Source organism: Balearica regulorum, chromosome Z (genome assembly GCF_011004875.1).
Source record: "Balearica regulorum gibbericeps isolate bBalReg1 chromosome Z, bBalReg1.pri, whole genome shotgun sequence".
Taxonomy (NCBI): Eukaryota; Metazoa; Chordata; class Aves; order Gruiformes; family Gruidae; genus Balearica; species Balearica regulorum.
In genome coordinates this window covers 1,553,703-1,572,883 of record NC_046220.1, presented here as the reverse complement: position 1 = coordinate 1,572,883, position 19,181 = coordinate 1,553,703, and the positions used below count along the sequence as shown (strand labels likewise).

Below are 19,181 nucleotides of genomic sequence, written 5' to 3'. Positions count from 1 at the left end.
AGTCAGTAAATCCACAGAAAATCCATTGCCCTCCCCCAGGACTCGGTTCCAGTGCTTGATCTCTCATGAGTCCATACCAGGCAGGAGCAGCTGTGGTAGGTCCCTGCCCCACTTGCAGGATGCTCAGCAAGGATATGGGCGGGAATTCACAAATCAGCTACTTGGCTTTAGCAGATTTCTACTGCAGGTTGGCAGACTGCTGCCTCTTCTCCCAGCCAGACCTCCCACCAAGCTGCATAAACTGTCCAGAGACAGAGTTTCAGAGGAATTAGGAAAGCCTCATCCTTCGTATAGCAGTCACCTGTCTCTCTGGTTATTTTCAAGTCTCTGCTACCAGGAGAGTAGGTATCAACAAAAATATATACTTTTTCCACACTGAAAACCTATATATTCTTCCCTGCACTTATGCTTTTAAATCTACAGAACTGTTTCAATGGAAAGTTTCCGTGATTAAAGAATCGTCTCTAAGGCTGGATTGTGAATACTGGAAAATAAACACATTTGATATGTGGTGCACAGGTGGTGCCAATAGACACCAACACCAAACAGCTACAAAAATGAAGCAGCAAAGGGCTGCTTTAACCTCCATTCCAACAGAAAGTGGGAAGAGATAGTGCAGGATGGAGGGCCAGGCAAAGCTTTTTTTCAGCACAGATGACATCGTCTGATCCCCAAAAGCCATGTATACTCTGGGGCAGTGGAGGGGAAGATGCCTGTTAACAAAACTGCTGCTGGAAAGTCTCTAGGTATCTAGAGGTATCTGCTGGTTAGGACATTTATGTCCACAAACTTCTGCTGTGATGGGTGGAACCAGTCCCTTTTTCTGAATGGAAGTGTATGTGAAGTTTTCTGAAGCAGATGATCACAGTAATTCATTTAGAAGACAAACTGCCCTGGTAAACTGCCACACCTTTGGAGCTTTTGTAGTAGTATCAGCAAACGCATAAAATTAATATCTATGAACCAAAAAGGAAGTAGAATGAAGTTAATCACACGCACTATTTGTCCACCAGCTTTATTTCTGCCAAATTTGCTATAGAGCAATTTCAGAAGGCATCTCTCTAAAACAGGTGTTTGGGGCTGTTCTTTGGAAGGCTAAGATGGAGAACCATGAATAAACTTGAAGAAATATTCAGGTGGCTGGCAAATACTTAGGTATCAATGACTACGTGGCTTGCCTAGAGTCGTAAGTGGTTCATGGCAACAGCTTAAACAGAACCCTGATCTCATAATTCTGTGTGAAACTACATTAAAAAATCTGTTAGAGAATGAGGAACGGTCCATTCTCACCACTTTTGAAGCCACATAACAGATGGATGCCTTTGGAGCTAAGGAGTAAACCAACCTGCGCACGTAGGCAGGTTTCAAAGAGAACCCATCAGTAAAAGCTGTTGTTTCTTCCCTTCAACACTCATCGTTTCTCTTCCCTGAGTCACAGACAAGACCATGCAGATGTTTTTACTATGCCCCCTTTAGAAAGTTACTTTTTGAGGAGCTAGGTGAAAAGAAACCTTTGCTTCATCTCAAAGAATTTCAGTCTGCTTAGTTATATTAAGAAATGATATTAAGGGTATAGGAGAAACAGGGCAAAATTACATCACATTCTGAAACAGCTAACATAATTACGATGCATTGTTTGATTTAATAATTTATTGAAATATACTTGGATTACTGAATAAATGAAGAACACTACTCTCACTATTTAGTCACAGGTGAAAAAAACCCACACACATGGATGAGCATAATTCATTCAACAGTTGACAGACCCATGGTCTCCCAGAGACACCCCTCCTCGAGTGCCAAACTTCAGCTATAAAGCTCAGATTCTGATCTCACTAATACTCATTGTACCCCACGAATTCTGACAGTATTTCAGGACTGCACTGGGATGAAGCAGCCCAATCTCACTAAAACTAAACCTCTCAGAAGGCTGTCCAAGTTATCCATTTCCAAAGGTGCAGACTTTGATCGTGAGGCCCATCCGATGCCCCAGCACCGGGCAGGATGAAAACTGCTCTTTGTAGAAGCACCTGGGCAAAGGCTCCACGTGATCCAAGGTACATCCAGGCAAAAGGAACTCCATGGCTCTGACTTTGGGGTGATCCGATGATCAGAAACAGCATTGGCTGATATTCCACTGTATGGGTGGAATATTCTGCTCCTATTATGCACTGATAAATTCTGATAAAAAACACATGCCTCTTATCATCATGTGTATGTCAAGAACTAGACTGAGCTGAAACCAAACGGCACTGAGAAATTTGGCTTCTGCAGCTATGTCCTCTAGACTGCCCTGCTGTAGGTTGGTTTGATAAGCACATATAGTCTAGCTAAGCTTTTAGGGGACAGCAGTTTCACATGCAGCTGCAGTTTTCAGTGGAAGCTGTTGTTATAGGTTTTTTTATTTACAGTTAGTATTTAGGCATTATGTTCATGTAGAATTTAATGGTGGAATCAAGCTATAAGTGAACCTATGGATTTATTTGTTCCAGAATTTTCTCTTCATTCCACTCACTCCCTATTTCTTTATTGTTTTCTGCCATTTATTTTGTAGGAAATAACTGCCACTACAACCGATTACAATCTTCTCTTTTATAGAATATAAAAATATAGGCTACATCAGAGTTATCTTTCCTCCTCCTCACGATCTACTCTTGGTAAAAATGCAGGCCGTGCTTCTTAGACAGGTTACAAACGTGTCTTGGCTTGAAAACAAAGTTGATACCTCTCAGCAGGGATGAATAAAAGCTTTAAAATGTATTTTAATTTGACTCAACTATCTTTCATTATAAAAGCTTCTAGCTATCTTGAAACATAATAACATTGACTGAGAACTGCAAAGAATTTTTCAAAGAACAAAAGCCTAGACAGAGAGTAGCCAAAGGTGCAAATGATTTGAGTATTTTGTACTAATAAAATATTGGTACTGTTAATAAAAAGGTAAAATGAAATAGTGCTCATAATGTGCATCCTCCTCCATTTAAACCTGCAATAGCAGCACTGCTCACTGGCCCAGTTCTGTGGCATGCTGAGGGCTTCCTGCAAAATGCCGCACTGAAATTCTTTGTGATTATCTGAAACCTTATACGGAGCTTGTTCAAAGAATAAAGCTATGTGAAAAGCATACCTGAACTTTTAAAATGACAAACTAAAATCTTAAATACATAGATTATGCGTATTGACTGCTACATCATTGTAACATAACTGCATAAAAATCCTTTTGATAGCGTGTTGATAACTTGACTTCATGTAATTTAACTGACCCTTATTTGCTAAGGTGCCATGTAAGCCAGTGTTTGGAAGGGAGCCAAAAGAAAAAAAAAGAGAGAGGAAAGAGAGAAATCAGATTAAACTGTAAATCTATGGTTGGCATAGGTTTAGCAAGCCTTACAGAACATATGGAATGCAGAATCCAGTGCTATTTCTTGGAAAAACTAGTATTAAACTAAGGACAATTGCCTGAGCCAAACAAACTATAACATCTTTTTTCAGTTCCTAAATACATAATCCGGCAAAGAAACAAAATTAGAAAAAAAGTGTCCACTGCTAAGCACCACTTTGTAACCGATATAACAAGAAGTATATTAGTTTATTAGTCGCATTGCAACTGAAAGATGAAAGTTAATATTCTCCAGTAAAAAACCCCATCCCATGACCTTAAATCGACAGTCCTGTCTACCTTAATTGCAGCACAGGGTGAAAAAAAAGTTACTGAAATCCAGAACATGAGACTGAGAGTAAGTCATAAGGCAAGCGCAAATCTACCTTGTCAAACTCCTCTCAGTATTACACACCACCGTTAATAAAACGCATTACTTTAACTAATTGCATACATTTGAGCATTCATCATCCTCAGTTTATTACTTCGGTAACTCTGCAATAGGGATGTCGAGCAACGTCCCTCCCTTGCACGTCCCATAACCTACATCAGTGCTTGCCCACACGGACCTTATCAAGTAGCCAAAGAGTTGCCCTTTCACTGTGAGCAAGTGACTAATATCTAAGCTGGCTCTAAAGAAAGACACTTTTCATAATCGCCCAACAATCTGCTAAGTGAAAACATATGGATAGGCTTAGGTAAAGCCTGCCAGGGGTCTTTACTGAATGGAAAACAGGTGCTCCAGTTCTGTGCCATGTAATACCCCATTTACCGTTAAGTCCAAAGGTTACAGGACTAATAGCTGCCTTGTGGTAATCAGGGAAGGCAAAGACACTGGCCATGGTCAAACATCTGGGACATATTTTACATATTTGCAACATATGCTTCAGTTTCAATTAAAGTGAGGCTTTGGCACATTTATTAATCTTTTTACTTTTATTGCATAAGAAGACCCATTTACCTGACTTTTCTATTACATCCTATGAAAAAACAGAGAAATAATAAAAGCCAGAGGCCACTACCAGCTGGTGTTACAAAACGTGCATTTGTTTTCTCACAAAACTTCATTTTGCACATAGCTTTAAAAAAACACATATATGAATTAAAATACAAAACTGCACCCTTCCATTTTGACAAAAAGATGTAAGAGGAACAGCAATAGTTAACAGAATATGTCTAGTGCACCGGAAAGGAAAAAAACGCCCTACCAGCTTCTAACAACGAACAACTCAGTCCTAACTACGCGCTTATGTTTTACAGTTTTGCCCAGTGCAAAATAACGCCCACTGCGAAGAGTACTGAATATATACAGTAGTCCATACATGCTTATTTTAGAAAGCGTAATTTTCTTTCCCATTCAAACAGCATATACAATCACGAGAACTCAAAACATTCACAATAATGAAGACAGCTTTGAATTTATAAAAATCAACCTAAACGCCTTCTGTATAGAAAGACAGCTCTTAAATATTCAATAAAAGGGCTCACTGAATGCACATGGTAACGTCACATGGTAACTAGATCTAGAAAAACGTTTGAACTCTGGTGTCAGTTTGAGAAAGCTGAATATTAGATCACAACATTGAAACCTAGGGAGATATTTCTAATTGGGTATGTTTTGCCTGACATCTGCTAATCGCCAGAGAACTGGGGGACAGGGGGCTGACCCCCGCCTTCATCTTCCCTTTTAAAGGAGTTTGTTTAGCAATTTCCAAAAAAAAACCCCAACCACCCACTAAGAAGTAACTATAGAGGCTGGCTTAAACTACAAGCAGTCAAGCACTATTCTTATTGAACTAATCACAGTTATTAAAATATCCAGGAATACACACACTACTGGGGTGATACTTTTACACCAGCTCTAATAATAAAGCTGGAAGAAATGGGAGAAAATGGCCTCAAATGGATGACAGATCAGTGTTTATCAGAAGAGAAATGATGATTCCAAGCCAGCATGTTGAGTTAAAATACAAGCTCTCCACAGCTACATGACTGACCTTTGCAATAAATCATATATTTTATTGCCAGAAGTGTATGCTCATATCATTCAGTGTTAAAAACCATTACATACGTGTTTTGTAAAAGAAGGTTTTGTTACTACAGTGTTTGCCGAGTCTGAAATGATGTAGCTAACGACTTAAGTGATGTATAGAAGAATTTCACATAATAACTTTCTGTCAATTGCAAAATGTTTGAACTGGCAATGGAATGAGGAAAATACTCTTTCTTTTTACAATCTCTCAGATCTTAGGTGTTAGCTAACAGAAAAATAATCATTCAGGGGATTAACTAATCATGGTGAATTTTCTGACATTTCAAATGCTGCTGCCAGCATATGAATTCTTAGATTGGTATATAACTGTACATCTCAACTAGAAACAAAGGTCAAGGGTATAAATTAAGACACACTGTTTTTCTCCTCTTGAAAAAAAAATTCATTGCTTTACTACAACAGAAGTGGGGAAACATCTGTGAAGGTCAAAATCATCTGTACTTTAATTCAGTGTTCTTGTAAAATTATCTAATTTTTTCCCCCCTTTTCTTTTCTTCCACAAATATCACCTTCCTGGTATGAAAATACCAGCAACAACGGGGCTGTCTTCACCGTGCTTGTCTCACCAGAAAGCTGTCCCACCAGCGCTAGCCGTTGCTTCAGTGGTGCAAGGTCATTCTAATTTCTTTTCTCTGTTTTTTTCCCTCTCCCTGGGGGACAACCAATCCACACAGTCCCATAGCTTGGCTCAATAAGGTGTGGAAATGAGCTGTTATTTACTGTGGTTGCAATCCTCAACCCAACCAGCAGCCTCCAAACCGAAGCACGTTTGCTCAAATAGCTGAATGATCTGCAACAGTTTCCCGGCTTGCTGGGCCACAATGCCAACTTCAAATCAAGCGGACGTCTATGAGAATTGTGATTATTTAAATGTCATACAGAGTGCAAAACATTTCAGTCATTCTTCCACCAAGTAATTCTTTGAAAATTATAGATGTCAATATCCCATCTTTAACCAGTATGGAGTTGCTATTTTTGCACCATTTTTCCCCTAAAGTGCAGCCCTATTTGTAATACTCAAGACAGGACAAATTTTTGTCCTTCAAAAACAGTTGTCACTGCAGTTATCTTCACAAGAGCTATCAAGTTCCAGACAGGCTGAATTATTTTTGTTCCTGGCAGAAAAAATATTTGACCCAGCTCTGGACCAAGGCAAAAAAAAAAAAAAAAAAAAAAAAAAAAAAAAAAAAAAAAAAAAGCCCCCCCCCCAAAAAAAAAGCAGGATTTATAGTCCTCTATCCTTTCCTGCAACACACTGTAGCATTGTTAGGATGATAAACAGCTCTGTCCAATTTTCTGGACTAAAACACTTCAACTCCTTTTTTAACTGTCTGTAAAAACAGTGTCATGTCTAAATTCTCCCATCCCCAGATACCCAAGTGCTAGGAAAGATAATTACCTTGTCATCTCTGTCATCCTCTTCTTCCTCGTCCTCTAGCATGTCCTCCACTACCTGCAGACAGAAACAGTAGTAGTTGTCATGATATAAAAAGGAAGAGTTTTGTTCTGTCAATTCTAAACCTTTTGTAGATGAAAACTTTATTAACATTTGAAATAAATGCACAGAAGGAAAATGTACAATGAGGAAAAAACACTTGATCTAGAGATTCAAATTTAGGAAAGTGTTATAGCTTTAATTGACCTACATTAGGGAATTATGTACTGAAAACCCTTCCTGTATAAAATGCTTGCTTGACAATTTAAGTATTTAAAAGGTAGTTCAAAATTCGATATATGATTGTTTTAACTAACGGAATCCTTTGTTAGCTCCACTGGTGCCTATGCAGCACACACAAATGCTTGCTTTAAATTTACTGTTATCTACAGAAACGTGCAACATTTTTAATAGAATTTACAGCATTCACCAAGAGATTTTTGAAGAATACAAAGCTGGGAATAAATTCATACTAGCTTATCTCCTTATGATCTACAGCAATGATATATACCGTATGCTCTATCAGCATTAGCACTGTGTTTCCTAATAGTGATTTTATACAATCTGTGCATCTAACTTCACGCACATTCATTGCTAGCTGCAGTTGCCACATGTCTGTGTCTATGTATTTTTCTATTTAAACAGTCTTATCAGTCCAACACTATGAAACATACACACACATTCAATTCATTCTACAAATATTAGTAATTATTAATCACACCATCAGCATGGAATGAACCATTATTAAATCTAGTTTACAGACAGATTAAATGACTTTCCAAAGATGGTCAGTGGCAGATTCAGCCTTAAAACTCACAAATCCCTCTCTCATAATACTGTGATCAAGTCTTCAGCTGACCCTACAGGGAAAACTGTTGGTGGAATTGAAATAAAGTTGTACTTCCTTATAACAAGAAAATAACTTTATATCATTATTTATCCATAAGTATTTATTAGGATATAAGAACAGCCATAATGAAGAGCAGCAAAGATCCACCTAGCTCAGTGTCATACGATGGATGCAAAAAAGTGTATGCTATGTATTATTAAATATGCATAAAAAGGACAAGAGAAGGAAAAATTTGTTGACATCAAATGTTAATACTGTGGCCTATTTTACAGACTTGCCACCAACTAAAATGATATTTTACTTTGTTATATAGGTGAAGCTACAAATGGTTTTAGTGTACTTGCCATTTAAGACAACACATTAAAACTGCAACTTCATAACCACCCCCACAAACACAGCTGCAAGGATATACTCATGAAGTCCAAATCCATGTCCAAGAACTAAAGGGACTTTAACTCTATCCAAGAGCCAAATTCGGGAAAGGGAATAACTTGAAAACGAAAGGTGTGTGTATCAGATGCCTTTGAGTTAGCTCAACCGTCAGGAAGATCCCAGTTAATCATGTTACATGGGCCCATGCAAGACGTAAATGACACACAGATCGATTTAACACGCACGTCTAGCAGAGCACTCTGCACACATGCAAGTCAACTGCACAGTTCAAAACGTTGGCAGTTTCAGCTGCTCATCCTTGTTCGAACCCAGCCCCAACACACCCCTCACCAGAAGCCTGGGACTTTGGAGGGGAAGGAGCCTCCAATTCTGTCTACTGGCTGCTCTGTCCTGGAGCTTAGAATCAAAATAAAAACTAGAAACACAAAGAAACAGTAAAGAGTGAGCATGTCTGAAAGCACAAAGAAGCAGCATGACCCAAGCAATTAAGGAACAATTACTCTTGAAGTCTTTCCTGCTCACAAGAACAGTTTTAGCAGGAGGAGCCTGACTGAGCAAACCTGCAGCCAGGCAGATGTATTTGTGAATGCCCACGGGCCAAAGAAGGAATCAAGGCTGGGCTCTAGCCACTGTCCATGAGGAAGAAGCCTCCCTCACCAGTTTCTCCTCTGTTTCCCTTTTAGGCCAGCTCTACTCCATTTCTTACAGAAAGGGGATCAGATACAGCCCCCAGAGAGTTTGGGATGCTCACACCTCTCAGCACTGAGAGAGGGAAATGCAGAGATGCTTGTCAGCTCCTGTGTAGCTCAGTACACCATTTTACAGATCCCATTTGGAGGTGTCCGAGAGGTCCTGACTTCATGGGCCTCTCTGTGGAAGCAAAGGCATTTTCAGTTTCCCATGGACCTGCATCACCTCCTTGTTCCTCTCCTCCCCTGGTAGCTCACTGCCATCTTCCCTGGGCGGTTCCAAGTGTTTGGGGAGCTGAGCTGTAAACTACATCGTTGGACTGACCAAGTTCTTCGAAAACAACCCACCCTAAAACTTTTCATGAAGATGTTTTCAGTGAACCAGTTTACCTAGCAGCTCCAGAAATGCTACCACCAGCTCTGCCAAGACAATAATGAACTGAGGAGAGAGGATGAAAACAAGCTCTAAAGGGCTGCAGCGAGGTGGAAACACTCTTAAATCAGTTTTGCCACACGCAAAAAAAGTCTGTAATTACATCATTAAGTGACTAAAGCCCAAGGTGTAAACCTGAATCTGTTGATTCAGATACTGCCTACGCCTGGAGCTGACTAAACTCATTAGGTCTCTTACTTTTCAACATTAATATTCCCCAGACACTTAAAGATCTCTTTTATGTACATCCAGAAATTCCTTGTCTTGACAGGATTGAACAGCAGAATGCCTATCTCACATTAGTGCTAAAGTTAGCATGGAGACAATTAGTTGAATTGGAAACCTCTAAAATAGTTGCAAATGATGGCACCTCACTGAAATCACTTGCGTGACAATACCCATTCTAAATTATCCAGATAATAATACTTCAAATTCACTTTTTTTTTTTTTCTTCCCCCATCTAATGATCTCGAACTACTTTACAAGCTTCTGTAGAGTGGCAAAATGTTAACTTGTTCACAGGACATAAAAAGGCCTTTGAAATCGCTTGAAGCCCAGGACTGAGCCCAGATGTCCAACTCCTCCATTCCATTATTTAACTCAAAAGCCACTACCAGTCTATGCTCTTGTTCTAGGTTAGTCATATCATCAATTACATTGAGCTTTGGAGTACTGAATTGTCTGGAAAGGAAAACAGAATTCAATTATTGTAGCAAAAGAAAATGTAGTAAAAATGTTCCTATGCCCAAGAAGCATAAATGGTTCTTTACAGGATATGAAACACAGCCCATGCTTTCATGTGTCTTGAAATTCAAAACGAAGAATTAAAAGAAAAAAACTTAACATGAACATTCAGACAATATGGACAAAATAGTACAGGTTATAAAACCACCAAAACAAGTGTTTTCAGAACTTCGGCACAAATTAAAACAAGGAAAGTAGATTCTTTGCAATCATATGATATATGAAGAATCAATATGCCGAAGCCTTACGGAAGCCCTGTACTGAAGTACAATCTATTTGTGCAGAACAAAGCAAGGCTGTCCAAGAGAGGTGCAGTGGATGTGAGCAACGGATTTCTGTTAAACACTGTAGTAAGAATACTGTAGAAAGAAAAATCCACAATGGAATTTTTTTCTCCTTGGATTCTGCCTCGTTGTTATTCAAATAAAGTGCACATGTGCTGCTTCGGTTTGAAGGAACACAGCAGATATTCAGATCTCTATGTCAGGCATTGTACCTGGGGGAGGTATGGTGGGAGGAGGGAGGAGACAGGGAGAGGAGGGAGAGGAGAGAGGGAGGACAGGAAAAAGCGTATGAAGATAAAATGAAACATTATTTTATTAAAAGTTCTATGGCAAAAATCTTAGATTGCCCCTAGAATACTCACTTTAAATTATGCCTTCCAATACCTTGCTTGAAATCAAGTAGTATTAATCAAACAAAGGAAGGGCACTGGGGAAATCAGAAAGATCTAATGCAAGCAGTTAAAAGTGACATGACCTTCTGTAATGTCACTTGTCACAGACTTATATGCCGCATACTGGTAGAAGGTCTTGAAAGAACCTGTTTCTTGGTACTGTCCCTTGAATGTAATACTAATACAGATGACATTTTAAAAAACACACGTAGACGGCCACAAATATGGCATGTCAGCTACTTCACGGCCAAACAGCAAGCAGATGATGCAAAATTAAGATCCTTCCTGTGCAAAACAGCCCTGTTAAAAGCTTATTAATTAGAAGGAGCATGCAGTCTGATTCCAACGTACTGCCATTGTTCCTGATCCATTCCTTTCCTCTTTGAGGAACTCAGTCTGTAAATACTGTACGGTTGATAACCCACAGGAGACGAGAGGCGCAGCAGCACCGGAGCAGTTACGTTACAGCAGGTTACCAGAAGGAAGCACAACCACCACGTTGCACGCCGAAGAAAACTCCAGCGTTTGTGGGCTAGAACGCAGTCTCATGAGGAAGCATTTCCAACTTGCACTTGTTCTAAAGATGATCTATTGACTAACAAGCGGGATTGGATTTCTGAGAAAATAATTCATTTTGACTTGTAGCCTCAACACTTGCAAAGTCTGGTTGGATTCTAGTTATTTACAAAGACATTGAATCAAAACCCCACTATTCTAGAGAACTTTAAAATACCTCCTGGATGTAAAAACTCCGAGGAAAAATGACGCACCGAAACTTAACACCAATTTTCATGAAAGGTCCTCAGCCTGCTGTTTCTTATGCAAAATGTGCAAACTGCTAGTCACTCCATGAATTGTCATTTGTTCTAATTTGTTTAGCTAATCCAACAGGAACACGTGCACAGAAGATACTTTGATGTCTTTACATGTCAGCAATAGCACGTATGTGCTCTGCACTAATATGCAAAATCAGGAATAAAAATACAAAAGGAGAGACACTACCAGATTGCAGATAACCCTAAGGACTGTTACCTTAATGCTCTTCTTGAGCTTGAAGTAACGCCCTCCACCTCCCATTAGCACTCCTCTAGATTGGCTCATATTTTACTTCACATAGTCCTTCAGACATAGGGGGTTTCAAACGAAAAACAAAAGAAAACACTTTTTATGCTATATCACATCTTATGGTGTCAAAATATCTGCAGACGTGTATTTTCACATAAACACATGAACGTATTAACATTCATAAGGAAAAAGAAAAGAGACAATGACATTTGGTTCCAAATTAAACACATTTTTGATGTGCAATGAATGTGGTCAGAATTGTACTGTTTGGGACTGTTTGGATTTCATACTAATTCTCATTGTCTGGACATAAACTGTACTACGTGCTTGTGTGTCACTCAATTCAGCATTTATGTTGAAATGTAACATGAAGTTGCGCAATGTGTATGGATGAAGAAGGATGCATGAAACCATTCGGGCCCTCTCAGGTCAGTTCCAAGCACTTCAGGTTGAAGCAAAGACATCCGTTGCCAATAAGCCGGCTGCAGCAGCAGTTTTGTGCTCATTTTCACAACATGGTGTCTGCTTCTTTCATGGAGTTGCCGAGGAGAAACTTTACAGCAGATACAGCTTAATTAAAATGTCCACCTTTTTTATGCCACATTTATAAGGAAAATAAAAATCAAATTAACAGATTCTGATTTAATAGTGTAGTATATCTGGAATACAACCGATCCTGATTTACACTATTAATGTTTTGACCTTGGGGTATTTCATCTGCAGTAATCATCAAGATAACTGAACCACTAGATGCAATAATAATTAGTGTGATAAGCTTGCCAGTAAGGTTGAATATATTGCAGTACAGAAGACAGCAGACTAAAAAGAAAAACATTAGTACTTTACTGCTAAAATACTTCCTGATTTTTACAGAGACACTCAAATACAATTATTTCTTCTTACAGAATGCATTTTGCTAGCTTATTCTGGGAAGTGCTCATGTTGTAATTTAGTCTGATTCTTAATAGGAAATGAGACTTTAATATGGCTATCAGATGCCTTTTGATGCATGCTACTGATTACATGTAGTTCTGTAATGTCAACAACAGAATTTTTATTTGCAGTATAATAAATTTCTTGGCAACACGCATGGGCAGTAAATACAGTTTATTATACAAGACCATGTAACCTTTTTCCTGTTGTCAGCTTTATATGCCCTCAATATTCAGTTGCCAATGTATAAGTCATTTTTAACATAAAAATGGCACAAGTAGTAGGCTTTTTTCTCTATATTTCTTTCAATAGTTGGTTCTTATTTATTTTAGCTCTTTATTGCATTTACACAACGCACTGTGAACTGAAAATCAGGTGTTTATTTGAAGTATGTCTCCATCTAAAGGCTTCAACATGTACTGTACATTTGAAATGTCAGACCTCTCTTAAAATGCTTCATTTTTACTTTTTTTTAACAGAATGAATAAAACCATTCTTTGCCTGGCTAAATATCAACGGCAAGTTTACTGTGCAGGACTATTAAAAATAACACCTTCACAAAATTTTGTGAGCTAGAATTCTTGGGCAAAACCTCATGATAAACTACCTTATTAACAACACAATGGCTCAGTATTGGTTTTCACTGTTATTATTACTTCTTTTCAAATATATCTCAGATTTTAGTAGGACCAGATACGCTTTCCATATAAAACACTGTTTATCCAAATAATTTTAAGCTTGTGGGTGTGACGCAGTCTATTACATTCAAATTTGGATCTGACAAGCTTTTTGGTAGAAAAAAGCTGTGTTACGTATTTTAGGTGACAATGTACATAATACAGATATTGTAATTTCAGTTAAATTTTAATTTTTTTCCAGGTATTGATACATTTTGGAAAACACATTAAAACTGCCGTACAATCCCAAAGTCCTTAAAGTCTAGGCTGAATTGAAACATGCTAAAGCAAAAGCAAACCAAACCACAGATGAATAAAAAGCTCACATAACTATAAGAATTTTTACTAGAAAATAAACTGATGTTAGTTTATATAATATTATTTATAATAGCCACTACAACCTGTCAAGTGAATCTTGTTGCCATGTAAATCTTGATATAAACGCAAAAAAAAAAAAAAATCCTTAAAACAGTCTCATAGAAAAAAGGCCTCTATGTGCAGTGAACTTAAAGTTTATTTTACATGCCCACAATATTGTAAGACTATATTTGAAAAAATGTGGGAAAATTTAAATTAAAAAATCAATTGGCTTATGATAGAAAAAAAAATCAAAATTTTTTAAACACGGGAGATACCTAGGGTGGGGGTTTGGTTTTGGTGTTTTGCCTTCAGGTGACCAAAACCAGCCAAAATATTCCAATTCTGTATTGCATTTCGTTTTTGTAACTGCTACTGGAATGAGAACAGCCACGTAAAGTTTTAGCAAGGCGTTACTACAGACTCTGATACTGTATGTAAACACCTGACGCAGAGATTGTAATTGCAGAGGGGACAGTCTCTTTTAACTGTAGCCCAATAGCCATTTGCAGTTTTACATTCTATTATGCTGCAGGAGAGAAACGTTTTCTGCACAACTTATATCTTTATATAGTGTAGTGTGTGACTGTTAAATTAGTGCATAATGCATTTAAAATATTTATAGTACCAACATTTAGTTAAATAACCTTTATGTAAGATTTATGTTGATTTGTTCATTTCTCATTTAATGGCAAATTATGAAGAGCATGTTTCATAAAGATAATTCTCCATTTAAATTCAGCAGGCCATTAAATATTAAAATTATGTTTCTGATGCAATCTAGAGCAAATTTGTCCAGCTTCAGCGATTATTTGCATTCATAAAAATTAGACTTGATTAATAAAATTTAAATGCTTGATTAAGCTGACATTTTCATGTTTCTTTTCTGATTTATTTCAAAAAAAACCCCACACCTGTCCCATAGTGGGGCACTATAGTGTATTTTTCCTCCTTGGCTATATGGATTGTATAGAAAGAGCAAACAGCTGCATGAAGACAGCAGTGGTTCTCAGCAGACCACTTAATACCCAGGCACGTGTTGATGGTGGTCTTTGTGCTCTGATAGCACCCACGCTGAATGCACAGACAGATGATGACCTCTTTGCAAAAGCCTTTCTAACTTACTTTATTGCTGAAAACAAATGGAGAACGAGTTTGTGATTCTGATTAATTTGGGAAAAATACAGCGGGCTGCACATTTTCAGAAAAGCCTGTGGACTTTGCTGCACCATTCAGAGCGATGTGCTGATGGCCATCTGGCTCAAGCAGAAACAGAATGAGAGTCACTTTCTGTTTTGAGGTGCAGAAATTATTAGTCAGTGGTTAGTAAATATAAGGTAAAATCCTTACTGCATAATGTTGAAAATAATTCTATAGAAACAACCGTATTTTCCTTACTTTTAGAGGTTTCATAAATAAGACTAGTTTTACACACATATTGTTCTATGCCTCACTCTCTATTCTCCCACCAGCATTGTGTCTTGGAGATTCCGTGGCTGCTGCTGTTGCTATCATACAGGAGACAAAACTTCTCCGGAAAGTACAGTCAAAATGAAGTCAAGCCAACCTGAAAATGCCCTTTTGTATCATCTTGTGCAAATGACATATTCCAGACACTCTAGCTAGAACACAGGGACAATTATATTTATATTTGCCATAAATTCATAGCAATAATCTAGTCCTCAGCTAGAAATCACTGCTGACTCCCTGGCAGAAGAGGACTTTCTGGACCTCAAGCACAAAACCCCTCAGTACTGCACAGGCCATGGATCTGATGCACTTGATGTTTATCCTGTATTCATCTGCAGATGAAACCCTTTGAAACCCTCTCAAACTAAGAACTTTATGGACTTGTGCTTCCATGCTTTCAGACCATGATGTGAGGAAACACATAAAAATCAAGTTACTACCTTGGTTTTTTGCTTGATAACTCAGCTTTCAGTTTGCGGGAAAACAGATGGTTAAAGTCAGGCACTTTCCTGGTGGGGCTGGTTTCTGTATTGAAGGTACAGTAAAGTGGCACTCTCTGCTGCAAACAGGACCAGCAACAAATTCACCAAAATCTCTGACGGACACTGTTGCCTTGCCCCCAGAAGAAAGTCATTTGGACCCTAACCAGAAAAGCTCTTCTAGCTGCAGCTCAGCTGGGGTTGCACTACCAACTCAGGCCCATCATGCTTACCACCCTTTCTTGAGGCAAGAAGGAATCCAATGAGATGGATATATTCGTGAGCATCCTTCTTCCCATTCCCCCTTTTGTTCTTCCTTCATGTGGTAATTTCCAGAAGATACATAAAGACAAATAAAAAATCTGAGTATACATATCATATTGGAGGACTATACAAAAAGTACACACAGAAACTGGTTAAAATCTCAAAATGAAAGGTTGTCTTTAAAAAAAGTTATTTTTCTTCTATTTTCAAAATTTCATCCTAAACGTGTGCAGCTCTAACTTTTAATAGAAATATATACTCTAGAAACATAAGTCATCAAAGCCTATTTCACAAAAAATCTCCAGTGAAATTAAAAGATGTATTGTGCCATTTTATATCACTCTTACAAGATTAATAATATGTGTATATACTCTATTATACAGATTCATAAGAATTTGTGTATGGCACATTAACTCCCAGCTGCTCACCATCATTTTCTATGCAATGACATGTGCAACTTGCAACTTCAAGAGGAAATTAGCTATTTAATATTTCCTTAAATGCTCTAAGTATTAACTATAAATGCAAGATGTGAACTGAGGTGAATAAACCTCTTCTCCATAGGGGTATATATGGCAGAAGAACATTCATAGGTAACTGCACGCATGTGCATTGTTCTTCCATTAAATTTTAAATTGCTTGGAAAAAACCCTAACAAATAATAGACCAAAAGGAGAGAAGGATTAATATATTCAGTCAGAGAATTACAGAGTGGCAGAGGTTGGCAGGGACATCTTGAGATCATACAAGCAGAGATCATCAAGTCCAACCTCCAACTCAGGCAGGGTCACCTCTGAGCAAGTGGCCCAGGACCATGTCCAGTAGGGTCTTGAATATCTCGATGGATGGAGACTCCACATTCCCTCTAGGCAACGTGGTCCTGGGTGTGAACACACAGTAAAAGTGCTTTCTGGTGTTCAGACAGAATTTTGCCTGTTTCAGTTTGTGCCCATTGATACTGTCCTGCCGTTGGGCACCACTGAGAAGAGCCTGTCTCTCCCTTCTTCTGCTCCCTCTAGGTATTTATACAAATCATCAAGGTCTGCCTGAGCCTCATCTTCTCCAGGCTGAGCAGTCCCATCTTGCCTAGCCTCTCCTTGTACACCAGATGCTCTGATCCCTTCACCATCTTCCCTTTGCTGGCCTGAAGTGCAACTCCCTCTCCTTGCCTTCCCGACCTGTCCTGAATAAAAAGCCAGTATACATCCATTGCACGATGGTCGTGAGAGCAATCCCACTGTGCCTCTGTGATCATGCATACATGTAGCTGCACGTGGTACCTCTTAACTCCTACTGGCTCCTATGCTGTGCACCTTCACGTACAGGCACTTCAGGGAAGAGACCATGCTGGTTCTCAGAAAGGGCATGAGAGCTTCTTCCAGAGCGGCACCTCCTTATTTGTGTCCCTATGCCTGGGGTGGGCCCCCTCTGCCCTGTTTTTTGAGGTCTCTCCTGTCCACTTCACCCTGCACCCTTTGCTTACCAACTCAGACCACCACTTACTCACTTGATTGTGGGTCTTCATCACCTCCCTCCCCCACCACTTCTAGTTTAATGCTCTCTTCATCAGGTTGACCAGCCTTCTGGGAAAGAAGATTTTTGGTGAGCTGGATCTTGCCTCTCCCTAGCAGTCGCCAATCCTCAAGGAGGATCCCATGGTTGTAAAAACCAAGTGTTTGTTATCAATAACAGCTGGGCAACTGATTGTTGACCCGCCAGATCTGTCCACTCCTCTTCCAGCCCTTCCTCCTCAATGGCAGTATCAAGAAGACCACCCGCACTCCCTGTCTGCTACCTATTTAGTCAAGAAAGAACAAGATATTGCAAGTGTCACCAGTGAGGACCCAGTGTGCTTGTTATGGCAGTTAAGTGTTGTGGCCCAACAGATGAGAGACTGTCACAGTGTGTCCTAATTGTGGTAGTCAGGATTACATACACAGAGAAAAAAATAAATTTATAACTATGCAAACCAGGGTTCATTCCCAACATGGCACATTCCAACCACACAATCAACTGTTTCATCTCTGGGAAGGGGACCAGAGCAGCTGGAGAGTGGGAACATTTTTAATCACTTTGAGGGATTATCTGACCATTCCTTAAGTTAGGCAGCTCCAGCAGGCAGTCAGAACACAGCCTGAAGTAGAAAAGTGGGGCGGGGGGGGGAAGAAATTTTTCCCCAGTAACTTCATGCAGTTTTAATAACTGTGACTTTTGCTTAGAAATGGAAGTGAAAAAAAGACCCCAGATAGCAGTGCTGCTGTTTTCTCCAAGCTATAAAGGTGAGGTTTTTTTGTACAACGCATTTGAAAACATCAAAATATTAAGTAGCTTCTTAAAAAGACTGAAAAGAAGCTTTAAACCCCAGCATACTTTCTCTTAGTTTGAATATATCTAAAAGTCTTTCAATTACAGCTGCGTGGGATGAACTTTTCTGCTCATCCATCTATTGTAAGATGCGATTTGGCGTTCCCAGAGAGTCGAGGCTGCTATGAAATAAGCCGGTCCTTTGCTCTCCCTCTATCCTTGTTCTCCCCAAGTATCCAAGCGGTCTGTCACCACACCATGCTCCGCTGCCCTGCACCTGCCATAGGCACGGGGCCGGCAATGTGTAGGGGCAGCACCCCCACACCGCTCCCCACCGCACCGATCCAGCACGGGTGACAAGGAGTGTCGGAGATGGAAAAGTGGCAGCGGTTGATACCTCCCCTCTCCCTTAGAGGATATGAAAAAGACACTGGAAAAAAAGACAGGAAAAAAATAATAAAAGCAGTAAGATCCATTCAGGTCTAGTCTGTGTGTTTTGGAAGATGAGAACAGCAGCTGTGCTGAACATAAATTATTTCATGAGGTCAGATATGATTGGGAATATGATTATAAGGAAGTGCAAGGATCCTTGCAGAAAGCAGCTATGTAATCTTCTGGCAAAAATGTTACTACAAAAATCAGAGGAAAGCATTAAGAATGCCATCTTAGTGATTGTTCTCCTTGCTTAATACTGGAAGGAAATATTTATTCCATGATTTTTTTGTACCCGCCACATGACTCAATGCCAGAAGTTCATTCATTTCTGAATTCTCACAGAATCATTTAGAGAACTGTCCAATAAATCTACATCTATCTACATCTGCTTACACCACATTTAATGCAAGAGCTGGTATTTCATGCAAGCATATCTTTCAGAAATACAACTAATCTTGATCTAAATGTATAAAAGATAGGGAATCCAATGCTTCTCTTTGAAGTCTGTGCCAGTTTTCGACTAAAACCACAATGATGATCAATCC

The 19,181-nt window shown here is 39.1% G+C and overlaps 1 protein-coding gene across 2 annotated transcripts in view; it reads right to left on the bottom strand.

Moving 5' to 3' along the window:
- The window catches only part of MCTP1 (multiple C2 and transmembrane domain containing 1), a 284,428-nt gene that overhangs the window by 31,876 nt on the left and 233,371 nt on the right, over positions 1-19,181 (bottom strand). For both annotated transcript variants that reach the window (XM_075740211.1, XM_075740210.1), the window contains one exon: positions 6,832-6,885. In XM_075740211.1, coding sequence (XP_075596326.1) covers positions 6,832-6,885 — 54 coding nt within the window. The remainder of the gene's footprint in view (positions 1-6,831; positions 6,886-19,181) is intronic.